The 16,341-nt window shown below is 46.0% G+C and overlaps 1 protein-coding gene across 1 annotated transcript in view; it reads right to left on the bottom strand.

Moving 5' to 3' along the window:
- UBASH3B (ubiquitin associated and SH3 domain containing B) overlaps positions 1-16,341 on the bottom strand; it is a 137,312-nt gene that overhangs the window by 19,049 nt on the left and 101,922 nt on the right. Inside the window, exons 2-6 of the mRNA XM_004584984.2 lie at positions 14,738-14,791; positions 13,883-14,069; positions 11,568-11,766; positions 8,083-8,252; positions 2,539-2,747 (exon numbers count right to left, since the gene is read on the bottom strand). Coding sequence (XP_004585041.2) covers positions 2,539-2,747; positions 8,083-8,252; positions 11,568-11,766; positions 13,883-14,069; positions 14,738-14,791 — 819 coding nt within the window. The remainder of the gene's footprint in view (positions 1-2,538; positions 2,748-8,082; positions 8,253-11,567; positions 11,767-13,882; positions 14,070-14,737; positions 14,792-16,341) is intronic.

Below are 16,341 nucleotides of genomic sequence, written 5' to 3'. Positions count from 1 at the left end.
TGCCAAGTGCCGTCTTACAGTGAGGCTAAACTCTGCCTGCCTGACACTTCTGTCTCGGGGTTAAATATAAATAGGACAGTGTAGCTCATCTACAATATCATGTTGTGGAAGAGACATTGGGTTTGAAGAGCTCGTAAGTGGGGCAGTACACACAGGCTAGAAATAAAGACGTATCATAATGCTAATGGTTGTTCTAGTGTTGTGGCATACCAAATACGAAACCACTAAGAGTCGAGCCAGCCCTGACTGTAGTTCTCATAACCCCACAGGGTAAGTGCAGTGATTACCTCCATTTTATAGATGAGCAAAGAGAGGCTCAGAGAGGTCCTGTGACTTGGCCAAGGTGGCACAGCTGGTAAATGGAGAGCTGGGGCTTGAATCCAAGACTGTTGGAATCAAAATTCATATGACAGCATTCCGGTGCTGAATGTCAGTATTTTCCCACTCTCAGCAGCCGATCTGGCTAAGGAAGCTGGCAATTTAATTTCAGGCATGGATGCCAGGGATCTAACTTCACCAGTAATCACACAGAATAAAATAAATTGGCACTCTCGTGATCTTCTGATCCAGTCACAGAGAATGGTTCATGCTAAGCCTCTGATCTCACTTAGGGAAGAGTGGATGGATTTGGGCAGAGTAATCATCAATGGCTTAGAAGGGTTTCTCACATACTCTTCACCCACATGTAGCCCTACTGTTTAAAATAAATCACAATGTTTTTATTTTTAAAAAATGCTGATTTGACTTTCATCTATTTGAAAGGAGAGTGGTAAGATGAGAATGGGGGAAGAGGGAGCTTCCTCCTGTTGCTCCAATCCCCAGTGCCTGCAGCATGCCATCTGAGCTTCCCAGAAGAGTGCCTGTGGCTCAAGTATCTGAACTATCATTGGCTTAAGGGTGTGCATTAGCAGGATGCTGGATCGCAGGGGGAGTAACTGGGACTCAAAGCATCACTCTGACATGGAAGTCAAGCATCCCAAGCAGCAGCTTAACCCCTGTGCGACAACACCTGCCATATTCTACTTTTAAGAAAGAGATCTGGGAACTGTTGTCTGTCAGGCAAACAAACTCTCGTTTCTCATTTTCTTCACAAACACAATAATGTGTCACTTGAGTATGTACTCTAAGCACACGGATCACTGTGTGACTGTATCACTGTGCAACCATCGCAGGTTGTGCTTATGTAGACTAAGGTGAAGACAACACAGTCTTCATGTGGCCCCCATGGTCTGTGCAGTCTGTTAGGGGGTACATTTTTCTGTGTATTTCTTTCCTCATTTCCATTGGAATAAAGTAGTTACTTTGAAAACCCAACATATGTATATTGGTCTTAAGCAACATTCCTGAAAAAGCAAATGCATGGGAAACATAAGGCAGATTTGAGCACCCAGTTTGTGGCACAAAATGTTGGATGCTTATGGGATGCACTGCCGGGCTTGACTGTAGGGAAAGGGAATTCCTGAAGCAGAGGGAGGAGGAGTCATTGAGACAGACATTGTTCCTTCCATCGCCAGGCACACAGTCTGTGTGTTCGCTGCTCCCCAGGTTAAATAAAAAAAAGCATGCTGCCCAGGCTTTTCTCCTAGGTAAAGCAGACACCCCTGCTTCTCTTTTAGGGTGACCAGATCAGTGTTAGTCACCAGTGTCCCTTGCTTCCACCTCTCGGCCACACTGCACACAGTGAAGACAAGAGAGGAAAAACAAACCAGCAGGCACACCCTGACTAGATGCCCGGGCATGCCAAGGAAGGGCTGGCAGTGGGCTGCTTGGATTAAAAAAGAGAAAAGGTGCCTTTTGTTTCTGTTTTCTCTATTGGGATGAAGTAAGCCAAACAATAGAGTCCACATTGAACCTGGGTATGGGTTGGGGGCAAAACAGTAGTGATGGATGGGAGGGAAGTTTTCACCCTAAAAAAGATAAGGGGGTGATGTGTTCAACTTGCACCCTGGCAATGTCCCATGACTGTAGGCACAGTCTCTGTCATGTAGCCGTGTTGTCATGCATGTGCCAAGTCTGCAGACTTTGCTCAGGGTCACTGAGCAGCTAGTCCCCATAGGGGCCCTGACCTGGCTGCTGCCTTCACTATTGGTCTGCCTGGCATAAAGCAGCAATTCGCCCAGCTGCTTTGGGGAGTCACACCCCCTTGTGATGACCCAGAATAAGGCAGATAGAAGCCCCAAGGCAGAGAAGACCCAGCACTGGTTGGGCTCACTGTGTTCTGGCCAGAAGAGGTGGACTCCCCCAACACTCAAGAAGCCCCATTTAGCTCCCGATTAGGAGTCCAGGTTGACAGGCTCACCAGGCAGAATGAATTTAACTCTCCACTTTCCATTGCCTTCCCCCAACCTACCCCCATCCCCCCGCTCCAGTCTGTGTGTTTCTTGGAAATCTAGAACTAACAGAGTTTTCTTTTCCCATGGATGCCTTGAACCGTTTCGGCTGCCCACATGAGCAAGGTTGTTTTCCTACCAGCCTTTCGGTCTACCACAGCAATGTCCTTCACGCAGTAGCGGGCAAAAGATCTGAGCAGCTGCTTACCCATGAAATATCCAGGTGCTGCATTCATCGGCCTTGGTAATGTAGTTCTCAGGCAGGAGTCCAGAACAGCCGGTGGTTAAGGAAGTGCCGTAGAGCCAGCCCTCGCTGGTGCTGGTCTGCTCCATTGGTGACATGAAGATAAAGTCCCCTGGGACCAGCTCCAGCTCGTCGTCATTCTGCGGGGAGTAGGGGTAGATGACCTGCAATGTCTAAACACAGGAGACAGTGTGAGTGAGACACACAGTGAGGACCATGTGTTCTGCACCGTCAGGGCCCACCTGCAGCTGCGCACGTGTGTGGGAGTCCCTGGTGTTTGCAGGCCTTTGGTGGACTCGAAAAGCAATCAGGAAGCATTTCTTGTTTTTTCAGGGTTTCATGGGGATGTGCCTGGTATGGCCAGATGGCCCAAGACTCTCCTTCAGGCACGTCTTCACCTCCCATCAGAAATTCAGGGCTAGTTTTAAGAAATTCACTGGAAAGCCCAGTCAAATGGTACACACGTGAACTCACTGCCTTGGCTTCCTACCAGGAGCATATGAAGTGACAGTCCTATGGCGATGACAGATGGACCACAGGGACAGAGTTGCTTCCATAGGTGGGAAGTATTTCCCTTCTGATACATCAAGATGTGGTTCCCGCCTTCAACGGGCTTTCTCTAAACCTACAATTTCAACAAAACCTTCAGAGAAAGTGTCTTTTACAGACTGTGTATGTGTGTGTTTGTGCGCGCACGTGCGTGTGTGTTTGTGTGTGCATAAAACCAGCCTTCAGCAGCCAACAGTGAGGACCTTGGGCTCCTTCTTTGGGCTCAGAAAAAGCCCCCAGGGGCTGGCCACAGGCTGTGCCATTTGGCTGATTTATTCCTTTTTTTGGCCTTCCTTTCCTGGTTTATGCAAACATCACAGGCATAGGGCTGTGGGTATTTTCGAGAACATTTATTAAGGAAAGTCTATCCTATTTATTTCACAAGGAACCCAACATGGAGAATATTCCAATGGTTTTCCCTAATATCCCAAAGAGGCTAAACTCTTTTGGTTCCAACCTTCACATTATTAATTTTGTATGGCCTCTGTTTTGTCATCTGTAAAACAATGTCTTCATTGTAAGAGTCAGAAGGAACAATCTAAGAGAATAGAGAATAACTGTTTCCAGAGGCACCTAACTTCCCAGTACCATCTTTCCTTGCAGCCTACTCGGCCACGTGGATGATTCTGTGAGCTAATCACCTTGCTCATGTCAACTCACATAAAGAACATAATATAAAATTTCTTTCTGGGACCTGATGCAGTAGCCTAGTGGCTAAAGTCCTCTTCTTGCATGCACTGAGCTCCAATATGGGCACTAGTTCGTACCCCAGGGATTCTACTTCCCATCCAGCTCCCTGCTTGTGGCCTGGGAAAGCAGTAGAGAATAGCCCAAAGGCTTGGAACCCTGCACCCACATGGGAGACCCAGATGGCTCCTGGCTTTGGATTGGCTCAGCTCTGGCCATTGTGGCTACCTGGGGAGTAAACCAGGAAGAACTTCTGTCTGTCTCTCCTCCTCTCTGTAAATCTGACTTTCCAATAAAAATAGATCTTTTATAATTTTTTTCCCCTGGAAATCTTTAATGAGAAGTGACAATCAAATGTGATTTTTTTAAATCACAGGACGAAATGAATAATACGTAGAACTCATTTGCATCACTGTGTACCTCTGAGTTTTATTTTCTGGAGGGCATCTATGCCCCTCCCTAGCCCCGATTCTTACTCCAGAATCTTTCAGTTCTAGATCTTCCTGTGATGTGATCTCTTCTGCCTCCTTTTTCCATCCCTCTGCTTCTCTCACACTCAAATCTCTATTCCAAGAAAACTAAAGGATTTTCTGCTGGGCTGTTAAAACCAATTAAAGGGGAAGAATGCTCAAGGAATCTCTTAGATCTCAATGTTGAGTATGCAGTGACCCAGCAGAGGAACATTCCTTTCCTGGAACAGGGTGGAGAGAAGCAATGAGTGATGGGAAGCAAGTTCCAACTCATACTCCTCAGATCCTCAAACACAGCAGTCTTGGCGAGTGATGCCTTTAGCTTAGTGCTGCCTCACCCCTAGGAAACTCAGTGTGACATCTGAGATCTACTTACTGGGCCTATTACATACAGATGGGTGTTCTAAGCTATCCTCAGGGCAATTGGAGCAGTGGGAGGTTCAAGACGATATGTATTAGTTACGGAGTGGTTGGACAATAAATCCTCCTGATTTACTGGAGGGACAGTTAGAACATTAAGCTACGGCCGCACAACTAAAATGATGAACAGGATCCATGTGGCTCCATCCTTTCTTCCCACTCCACCACAAGCAGATACAGAAATTCAGCCTTCTTTTCAGAGACATCAAGGCACACTGCTGATTTGTGCTACACTACGTTTATTCTCTGTTGTTTGCTTAGAACCTGCCTGTAAGTATCCTCGACTCTCTTTTAGATATCTTTCCCCTTCCTTATCCTCAGGGGAGTAAATTCTAAGTTTTCTGATTGGGAGAGAACTGTGGTCCTGGGTGACACCCGGAGCTGAAATGTACTGCCTTTGAAGCCCTTTTCAGCCCTATGAACAGTAACAGATTCAGCAGTTTTGTGGTACTTGCCTTCTGATGAATATTACGTTAAGGCTTTTCTATAACTCCTATTTAATCGTCAGCAAACATCATCACCATTTTACAGGCAACAAAACTAAGGGCTGGGGAGTTACGTAAGATGTCAAAGTGAATTTACTGCCAAGTTGCTGGAGCCAGGTTGCTAGGTTCCAACACTCATGCCTTCTGCAGAACCTGGTCCTTCTAGATTTCTACCACTTGGCATATGAAAGTATGTGACCATTAGGGACATTTGCCTGAAGTGCAAATAGTCACATGTAAATCTAAATTAATTGAGAAGCTGCACAGAGGAGGAACCAGAGCTTGGAGTGACTTAAGTATCATCATGCTTCGCTGACAGTCCATGCTTAGGCCACGTGGCCTCTCTGGACACCTGCTCCTCCATTGGAACAGTCAATCAAGTCTGCCTCCCGGAGGCCAACGAAGGAGAAAGGCAGGGAGTTCACCTAGGTAGAAGGCTCAGGTGGGATCAATTGATCTCTGAGGGAGAGGTCTAGTGGAAAGAGGCCAAGGAGAGCTTGATCAGAAAGAAGTGGAAAGAAATGAATTTTGCAAATACGAGATAAAAGAGGCCAACTTATTTTTAGAAAATAATTCATTTGGGCTCTTGTTGCCTCTTTCCTTCCGTGCCAGTTGAGCAGAATATGGGTCACGCAGAAAAGCAATTACCCTCCAAGTTAACTGGAGGGCAGTGTTGACTGGATGATGTTTCTTGTAAAATTCCACCTTACCTTCCTTCTCTTAGAAAGGTGGCTTCTCAGTGACCAACTCCTGCAACCCTTCACAGGGAATCCAGTCAGCCACACCTCTCTCATTATCTCTAGGGCTCATCCCAGGCCATTCTAGGTGATGTCAGGCTCTGAAGATCTGGCTCAGACTGGTTAACGCATCTTTCCAGAAACCTGCATCATTCGACGTTAGCACAGTCATTGCTACGTGTCCCTGAGGCTCACCTGCAGCTGTGCCCAGCCCCGTGCCTCTGATTCATGGCTTAGCTTCTCCCAACTCTTGTGAAACAGGAATGAGGTGGCTTGGTCTCAATCCTAAGGTTATTTTTTTATGCTTAAAAAACCCTAAAAAAGATGCTTAAAGACCAAGTGAACAAGTGAAAATATTAGTTATTAAAAATCAGGAAGAAAATGTAATTATGCCTTAATGAATAAAGTTGAACTGGAAGAAAAATTTTTCTGTTGAAGCACAGTAGTCCCTTTTATCCATGCAGGTTACACTTCAGGATTCCCAGCAGAGTACTGAAACCACAGGTAGTACCAAATCGCACAATTTTCCATTTATTTACAAAGCACTTTCAAGATTTAGTTTATGAATCAGGCACAGTACAAGATTAACAACAATAACTACTGACAGAATAGAATTGTGGCCATATATTGTAGTAGAAGTGATTCAAAACTTCTACTTTTTTTTATTTCTGGAATATTCCATTTACTATTTCTAGACTGTGCTTGATTATAAATAAGTGATACATCAGGAAACAAAAACACAGATGGGGGAATGATGATATGGGGTCTCCTGTTTATATGATTTTCCCCCTAACTTAAAATTTTTATTTATTTTTATTGGAAAGGCAGATATACAGAGAGAAAGATTTTCTATCCACTGGCTGCATCCCCAAGTGGCCACAGTGGCTGGAGCTGAGCTGATCCAAAGCTAAGAGCCAGGAGCTTCCTCTGGGACTTCCATGCAGGTACAGGGTCCCAAGGTTTTAGGACATATTCCACTGCTTTTCCAGGCCACAAGCAGGAAGTTGGTTGGGAAGCGGAGCAGCCAGGATACTAACTGGCACCCATACGGAATCCTGGCAAATGCACGGCAAGGATTTATCCACTTGGCTACCATGCTGGGTCCTCTCTCCCCATCCACCCCCCTTTTTAAAAGCTTTTTTTAAATTTAATTTTATTTTTGTTGGAAAGGCAGATTTACAGAGAGAAAAGAGAAAGATCTCCTGTTTGCTGGTTCACTTCCCAAGTAGCTGCAATGGCCAAAGCTGAGTTGATCTGAAGCCAGTAACTTTTTCTGGGTCTCTTATGTGGGTGTGGGTTCCCAAGGCTTTGGACCATCCTCTACTGCTTTCCCAGGCCACAGGTAGGGAGCTGGATGGGAAGTAGAGCTGCCGGGATTAAAACTGGCTCCCATGTGGGATCTCAGTACTTGCAAGGAAAGGATTTAACTACTAGCCCGTCATGCTGGGCCCATGCTTTGCCCATTTTTTATTGCTCAAAATATCTGGACTCTGACTTTGTGTCTGACTCTAAATTGCCATTTTGCTTTGAGTGAGCGCCTTCATTTCTTTGTTGTGTGTCTTGGCTTCTCGTTCACATGCATGTCTGACTGGCAAGCAAGACTGTCTGTCTTCACAAAAGGATGCATGGATTACACCTTTTCAGTGACACTGCTCTCCTGCTCTCTGCTGACACTGTGATGTGCAAAGTCTTATGGTAGTTGGTCCAAGGCTAATTTTCATGTATGTTGTTCCTCTCACCCCCAGTGACTCCTAACTCCTGTTCTCTTACATGGCATGGACTCAGCAGATACTGTGGCTAGTATCTGCAGGTGTGTGTGTGTGTGTTTCTGCTCACCTAATGTCAGGATGATGTCATCTATTAACACCATAAATTTACATAATTTTGAGAAGTTTCTACCACCTATTTGTCATTTACACTTCATTTTCATTTCTTTATCACTGTACTAAGGTTGGAAGGACAAATAGAACATGGAATGTTGCCTAGATGAACCACTTGCGACCTGAGTTGGATGCTCACAGCATCCCATTGAGGCAGGCACAACCTCCTGGTTAAGCGCTTGCCACATGTCTCCCTGTAGCAGTGGGCAGCAGGCACTCTCGTTTTTGATGGCACCCCTCTATGTACCGAGGAGCACTGGGAGCCACAGGCAAACCTTACCTCATGGTTAGCAAATCGGATATCCCGAGAGAATATGGTTGCTACCCAGTCGCATCCAAGTTTGACATCAATGTTCTGGGCCAGCTTCTCCAGGGTGGGGAGGTGGCTAGCTTGGAAGTGGTAGGCCAGGGTCACATGCAGCTGCTTCTTGTGAGGTTCCACATGCACTTCTAGAAGAAGGAAAGCAAACATCAGTTATTAGAATGTGGTATTCAAAGCAATGGTGGAAACTAAGGCACTTAAAAAGGGCCTGATAAATTCTGCTCCCCAATAACAAGACAATTCTTTTTTTTTTTTTTTTTTTTTTTTTTTTTTTTTTTATTGTTAATTATTTTGCATTATGTGACAGTTTCATAGGCTCTGGGAATCCCCCCCTCCCTCCCCCTCCCCTCCCCCCGGTGGATTCCTCCACCTTGATGCAGTATTACAGTTCAAATTCAATCAAGATTCTTTCATTGCAAACATATACCAAGCATAGAGTCCAGCTACTTATTGTCCAGATTGGTTGAACAGTTTCTTGGGGAGACCTTTTCTGGTCTGAAGTTTGAGCTGGCAGAATATCATCACAGTCAATTAAGAGTCCCAATATAACATCAACAGCAATTTGCAATGTTATGGAATTGACATGGTTTTGAGTAACCAGTGTATTAAAAAGAAAAAAAAAAAAATAAGGAAAACAAGTCCTAGCCACAACCTATGATTAGCTCGACAATTCTTGATGACACAGGAAAAGAAACACCTGTTTCTCTCCTTCACAGCTGAAGAACCAAAAAGCATGGGCAACAGATCCAGAATCAGCCCAGTGTTTGAGAGATAAGAGTGCCACGCTGGCGTTTTCTGCAGGAGCTGGGATTGGCCAAGGGCGCTTCCTTGAGCTGATGCCTCCTTATGACAGCTGAAGTTACCACTAAGACTCAAGGGATTGAGATAATTTTTGTAGAAACTGTGACTCCCAGGGCTGCTCTGCCTAATGTTGGAAGCAAATCTCTTAGCTTCAAGTTTAATGGAGAAATGAGATGAGAAGATGATATGTTCAAAATTTCATGCAAGGTTTCTCAGTAGCATTCAGGCCAAATTGCTGTAACGGGCTGTCTGGTCCATCACAGGATGGTTAACGGTATTCCTGGCCTCCGCACGTATCGATGTTTCAACCTGCACCTCAACCTGTGAGAGCTGAAAATGACTCCACAAATTGTTAAATGTCCCCTTTGGGGGCAAACTCACTCATAACAGACTATTGGCTGGAAGTGTGCAGGCTTGTTATTCTAAGACATCCTAAAAGATGGACAAACTTACTTGCATGAGACCATGGCCTTTATCTGTTGTGAGTACTTGAAATGAGGGATAATCTTGTATAAGAAAATGAACATGCATCTAGAAGAAATCAGAGAACTTGAGAGATCCAAGGGATTGGTCAAGTCCCATAGAGAGTTAGTGGCCAACATAGGGCTAGAAGTTGGGTCTTTTGACTTTTAGTAGTTTCCTTTTACCACTGTATTGTATTTCATTTTCCTATTACATTGGCCATGTTCTCTGGTTCATGGTCTACCTCCACTTAACATGCTGTATATGTGTTTTCAGGACTTGTTAAATGAACAAATACAGATGGACAGACCTTCTTAAACCACCTAGACCAGAGGACGCCATTAGGCCTGCTTTCTGAAGGAATCGGGTGTGTCAACCACTTCTGAATTAGCAAGGTGTGAATTCTAGGGCAAAGACTCCATGACCTGCTTTTTCAGATCAGCTGCTGTGGTGAGCCGGTGGCCAAGTTCCCCAAGTCACCACCAGGGGGCCTCACAGAAGCAGGCAGAGGAAGAACAGGTCTTTGGAGGGGCTTCTTCCCTTGGTACTGGAATGCTGAGGCTTGGGATTTCTCTTCGCCTGTCTGTACTCTCAGAACCTGTGAAAGTCTGGCTGGGATCAGCCTGCTGGATCTGTGAAGGATCTCGGTTTGTGGCTACAACATCAGTCCTGGTTCTGGTGGAGGTCTAGTGGTTATGACAGGAGCTACTGTGGGATCAAACACAAACCATTTCCTTGAGAAAGAGGGATAAGAACAGGAGATCACTTGCCTATTATGCTGTTTCTCTGCTACTATGCGTGTTTGAAATGTCAGGCTCTACCGAAGTCAGAAACCAGGAAGCAGTCCTTGTGGGAGGAGTGCCTGCACAGGGTCATCTAAGCAAGTTTCTCTCTCAACTGCCAGAGGTATCTGAAGAATCTGGAGTTCCTTTTAAGAACAGAGACCCCCACTGTCTTCCCACAGTGCTGCTGTGCTCCAGTCTAACTCATCCTAGGGTCCTGAGCCCCATGAGGGCCCAAGGAACCCTGAGCAGAGCATAGGGTCCAGGTTGGCAATAAAAGAGCAGCAAGGCACTGTCAGGGACTGTGTCCACGCCAAGCCGGGACTCCAGGGAGCAAACTGCATGTATTTGTTGTGCTTGTTCTCTCCAGAATACGTGGGTGTGGGCAAGCTCTGGGTGCCCTTGTGCTTTGTGTTCTGCTATGCAGTTCACACCCTGCCCACTGCCCTCTGCTCCCACGGTCTCTTTGCAATCTGGGTCACTGTTGCCCATCCCCCTAAAGGGTACTTCCTCTATTATTTCCCCAGTTCCTCTTCCGGACCTGCAGTGACTTTTTCTCTTCCCAGTGCTCAGGTTTCCCAGCTGTGCCTCTGCCCAACCACTCTCTCCTTGGTTGAATTCCTCATGGATAAGCACTTTGGGGCTGCTCAATAAATGCCTGCTGGTTGGGCTTTCATTCTACAGGGGGCTGTGCAGGGACTGTCTGCATGACCCATAGCACAAAGATCCCACTGAATGAACTGAGATCAGACAGGACAACTCTACCAAGTTTCCCTTCTCAGACATGCTGAGCACCATTTTGAGTTATTCCTTGATGGGAAATTGCAGTTGGTTTGAACTAAGGAAATTTCTAAGAAAAGAACTAAAGACGTGTGTGTGTGGGGGGCGGAATGGAGTTTTGGGACAGACTTTTGAGGCTTAGGGACCTATCTGATTCAGTAAGTTGATGGACATTGGCTCAATGGATTCTATTATGACTTAATGTGTAGTGGTTCACTCTCCTCTCTGCCTATGTTGTGCCCTGAGCAAAGTCCTGGGATCCTCAGGGGGTGAATGGTGAGACCCAGATTTGTACCAGTATGGATAAGAGTTTGGCAGGAAAAAAAGAACATTCCTTGTCTCTGAACTTGAAGGATCATTCAGCATGATCAGTTGTCTGTGTACCTTCAACTGAGCGTTAGGGTTCAGTAAGCCAAGGGTAGTCCAGACAGTTAAAAGAACATCCATTGAGTATTTTTCCAAGACAGACAAGAGGTGCGGGTTGTGCATCTTGGTTGTGTGTGTGTCCGTTTCTACAGCCCCCACCCCCGCCCACTCTTCCTCAATGACTTCCTGACCCTCTCCTTCTCAACTCTGGTTATCACTGCCAGGGCTTGGCTGGCAGCTGTGTGGGCTCACCGGTTTTGGACGCAGCCTCGGCAGCAAAGTCAGCAGCAAATTTCTTGAGGACCTCGGCGCTGTCTTCCTTCACAAAGAGACCAATGAAATTGGAGGAGGTGTAGAGCTCCAGGGGCAGTGGGGCTGAGAACTTACACTTCCAGCGGCTGACAGTGGTCTGCAGGGCCTCCCCCAGGGCATCCACCTTGCTGTCCTCACACTGGCAGGGGAAAACAAGAAGGCGGTACTCAGAGATTGAGCACGTGCTGCCCTGAGCCTGAGAAAGTTACTGAATCATCGGTCCGTCAAGGCAGCAAGGGAGCTGCAGACTCCAGTGTCCAAATGGAACACGACGCTGGGAAATCAGACCACTTCCCTCTGTCTCTGTCCGGAAGTGGTCCCTTTGACCCTAGTCCAGATATAGTAGGATTGACTAGTCCAGCAGAAGGCAAGAAAAGGAACTGGGAGACGCTGACCAAAGGCCACAATGAGAGCTGTCATACAGCATAGTGACCGAAGTTGACAGCAATGTGTCACTCACCTGAAAACTGCTAAAAGAGCAGATTCGAAGTGTTTCTGCCACAAATAAATGATGATTTAGTATGTATTAATCAGCTTAATCTAGCTATTCTACAGTATTAGCATTTATTAAACCATTATGTTATACTCCATGAATACAAGAGGACATTAATAAGTTCATGGAAAATGTGTACTATCTATTTTGTAAAATTATTTATTTGAGAGAGAGAGAAAGCAAAGGATTCTGCCTTCTGGTTCCTATAATGACTGTGATGGAAGTGGGAGCTGGGAACTCATTCCAGGTCTCCCTCATATGTGGCAGGGACCCAGTTACTTGAGCCATCACTACTGCCTCCCAAGACGTGTCTTAGCAGGAAGCTGGAGTCAGGCTTGAAATCCAGGCACCCTGTGTACATGAGAGCAAATGCCTGCTCCCCGGGCTATTATTCTTTTATGATTTGTTTATTTGAATGGCAGAGTTAGAGAAAAGAAAAAATAGATTGATCAATTGGTCAACCAATCTATATACTGGTTCACTCCCCAGATGGCTGCAACGGCTGGGGTTGGGCCACTCTGATGCCAGCATCCAGAAGCTTCTTTTCAGTGTCCCAAGTACTTGGCCCATCCTTTATTGCTTTCCCAGTCACATTAGCAAGGAGTTGGATCAGAGCGGTACAGCCGGGTCTTGACCCAGTATCCAATAGGATGTCAAGATTGCAGGTGGTGGCTTCACCTGTTATGCCATCATGTTGGCCCTTGAATTATGTTTTAGCTCCATTTTCCATGAATCTTCTTGTATATAATCATACGCTTCTTGCTTGCCAATTTTACGGGGAAAAAGTTCTCTATGCTTGGAAACAAAAACAAAAACAGAAGGAGGGTGTGATAGGAAATTACCTAGGATAATTTGTTGTATGTTTTGGTGCTGTTTTTGCACCATTTGTACATTTTCCTATTCCTCTTAGATGATCAAAAGTTGCCTCTCCTTCCGCCCCCACGGTGCTGGGGAGGAATGTGGCTCAGAGAGCTGGGACATCCTGCTCCTTCCTTCTTCTGAACATTGAAGAGAGAATGAGACTCTAAAACGATGAGTGTTTTTGAGAAGGATCCTTGGATGACTAAGGGCAAGTGATAATCACATTAATTTTCATTGTGAATGGCAAAAGAGAAGGTGTTAGGAATATGTTTTTTACTTTAAAAAAAAAAACCAGCATGTGCGAGAAAGTACATTTGGAAAAAGCAGAGCAAAATATTTTTCAAAAACTTGTCTGAATGCCTCTGTCGTGCTTTGCCTTGTGTGCTGTGCGGCCTATGTCAGTTCCTCTTCTGTGAGTGTGGAGAGCTGAAGTAGATGGAATGCATTCACACCAATTACAGTGAGGAGGATTTAATATGCCCATGGAATGAGTTTTATGACAGCTCAGATTATGGACTAGGGAACTGTGGCAGGTGAAAGAGCTGTTTGCTTTCTCAGGAGAGACTTTTTGGGGGAAAAAGATCATAAGGTCAACATAGTGTTCCCTGTTGAACAAAGATCACACATTTTGATTCCTGGTTCTTTCTTGGTCGTTACAACAGAGAGGGTAGATAATGGGAAGGTTTAAGCCAGATAAGCAAGTTGAAGATGGCTGCTGACCCATGTGCCATACCCAGAGTTCTGGCTGGTCCCTAGGGTCCCAAGGACCTCATGGTTACCCTACTATTTCTCTTTTTTCAGCTCCTTTCTTAAGTAGCTCTGGGTTTCACTCCAGGTCCCAAGGGGCTGGCTGGGATGCTGGCAGCCAGGCTCCCCGGAGGGTGGGGGCACAGCAGCTCACCATGAAGAACTGGCAGAGGGTGATGTGGGGGAAGATGTTGTGTGCCTTGTTCTTCCCGCAGATCTGCTTTGACTGTTGCCAAAAGTCTGACAGCTTCTGCGCTAAGGGGCCAGTGGGGCGGAGGTAGAGGACATACTCCCGGGGCAAGGGATCATCCAGGAAGGGGTCACCGACGTGGGAGAATAACCTGGAAGACAGAAGGGAACACAGGAAGCCTCACTTGAGAGCAGTGAAAGGAACGGAGGAACAGAACCACTTTCCCCAGCACACTACTCTGTACGTATGTGCGCAGAAGGGCTTCCCTACATGCTTAAAAACACCCACCTCGTTATGAAGCTCACACTTGGTAACACCAACTCTCAGATGCACAACTTCTGTTCTGCTGCTCGTTGTGTTGCCTCCCCATCCCACACTCCTCTAAAAAGAGCCTAGAGCTGCTCTCCAGGAAGCATCCTCGGATAAACTCTAAATCCTTTCTCTGTGCTCGTGCAATCCCAACGCTCAGTTCATCTTGCAACTAAACCCATGCACCTCAAGAGGTAAGGTAAGCTCACAGGAAGGCTGCCCTGGGTGGTGGTTTTTTTTTTTTCATTCAGTTCTCCAGCATCTGCACAGATGCTGGGAGAAAGGCTGTTTCTTGCAAAGACTGAATTTCTTTACATAGCTCCAAGGAGAAGAACATCCTGAGACCAGAGCAGACAGCTGTGGTAAAGGGACTTGTAGCACAGTCGTTGGACTCCTCTCTCCTCCCCCCGACTGAAGGTCCATTAGAGTAAGATGGCACATCCCCGCTCAACCACACACACTCAGAGCTAATTACATGCTTTTTTCTCAATGCATTTATTTCATACCAACCAGTCACATGCTGCCTGAACACTTCTTCCTCCTGTGGATGCCAAGGCTTTTTGTCTGGAAGAAAAAAGCAAAATTCTATTGTTAGTATTTTTAGCTACCTCCTCCCCTCTGTATCCCCCAGCAGTGGTGAGAGTTGAGCATGAAGGAGGCAGCATCAAAGCCATACCCCACTCTCATTCCTGTGGTGTGGGTGAGACATCTGCAGTGGGTTTTCCTGCAAGGGTCAAATGGAAGCACGTGGAAATTGGGACTTGTAATTAATTTCCATCTCATTAGCACTGAATTTGCATGTAGCCCAACAAGTCATGGAGTCTATTTTCAGCAAGTTTTCACATTAGAGCTGTATTTTTGCTTCCTTAAGAGGTTGTCATGTCTTGTTTTATCTTCCTTCCTCTTCACCCACTCATTCTGACTGACCCAGATCCCCTCACAGGGCTGAGTCAGAATGGATTAGGAAGCTGTGCTGCTGGTGAATAAGACACGGTGCTGCATGTCCACCAATACCGTTGGGCTTGAATCAGTTCATTGCTGCTCTACCCCCAGCTACCACCATTACCAGTAATAGCCCCAAGATGAATTCATTGTGTCCAAGTGTTTTACGGATAGCTTTGGGGGCAATCAGCTCCCATTCACACTTCTGGAGAAACAGCATGAAGCCCTCGTAACAGTGGGTAAGGAGCCCAAGGATGGCTTCGGCAGTGATGGTCTTGTGCACAAGTCTACAGCTACTCTGAAGTTTGAGCCAAGTCACCAACAGCCAGACAGTTCCAGGTTTGCATCCAGCTTCACTGTTCATGCAGCCTTTCATTCATGCATGCATGTATTTGTTTTATAATTTCCAATCAGAGCTTACTGATTCTGCTAATATTGTGTTGGGCTCTAAGAATTTGGTAAGGAATAAGACTTGCATGTTTCCTGTCTTCATGGTATTTTCAGTCAAGTACACATTCATGAGGTTGTTCAATTCATGATTTAATGACACTGGTAGTCGGTGCAATAGAGCAGAAACATTGGGAACTGTCAGCATATAGCACAGGGAGAGCTAACCTGGCATAAGTAGTCAAGGAGGCTGCATGGAGGAAGGGGCCTTCCAATGAGACCTGAAGGGTGTAGCTTAACTGGATGATATGGTGGTGGAGCCCTTTAATACATCTACCTTATAGTAACCTGTAAAGACTAAATGAAATAGGGTACATCAGGTGTCTTGGGCAGTGCCTGACACACGGCAGATAATCAATGCATGATAATTCTCTTCCCTTTGTACCACACTAATACATGGGCCCTTGAGAGGGAGGGAAGAAGGGATGACAGGCTGCTGAACTCAACTCCTTTGTGTCTCCCCTTCCTCCCTAAGGAGCCAAGTTACCGAATTACGGTATCAGATGGGAAAAGACTTGGGGAAAAGCTATGTGTCTGACGTCTTCATTTGACAAAAGGGAACGCTCAAGTGGGAAGAAGTGGAGAAGGCTAGGGTGATGGAGCAGGGATCGCCAGACCTTGTCAGCCTGTTGCACAGCTGTAACTGAAGTCAAAGACCTTCCTTCTTGTAGAAACCTGAGCCCTGGGACCAAATGATCAGGATCAGAAATCCACCCAGTGAGTGA

Source organism: Ochotona princeps, chromosome 4, assembly GCF_030435755.1.
Source record: "Ochotona princeps isolate mOchPri1 chromosome 4, mOchPri1.hap1, whole genome shotgun sequence".
Lineage (NCBI taxonomy): Eukaryota > Metazoa > Chordata > Mammalia > Lagomorpha > Ochotonidae > Ochotona > Ochotona princeps.
The sequence above is the reverse complement of the archived record's forward strand: the minus strand, read 5'-3'. Positions and strand labels throughout refer to the sequence as shown.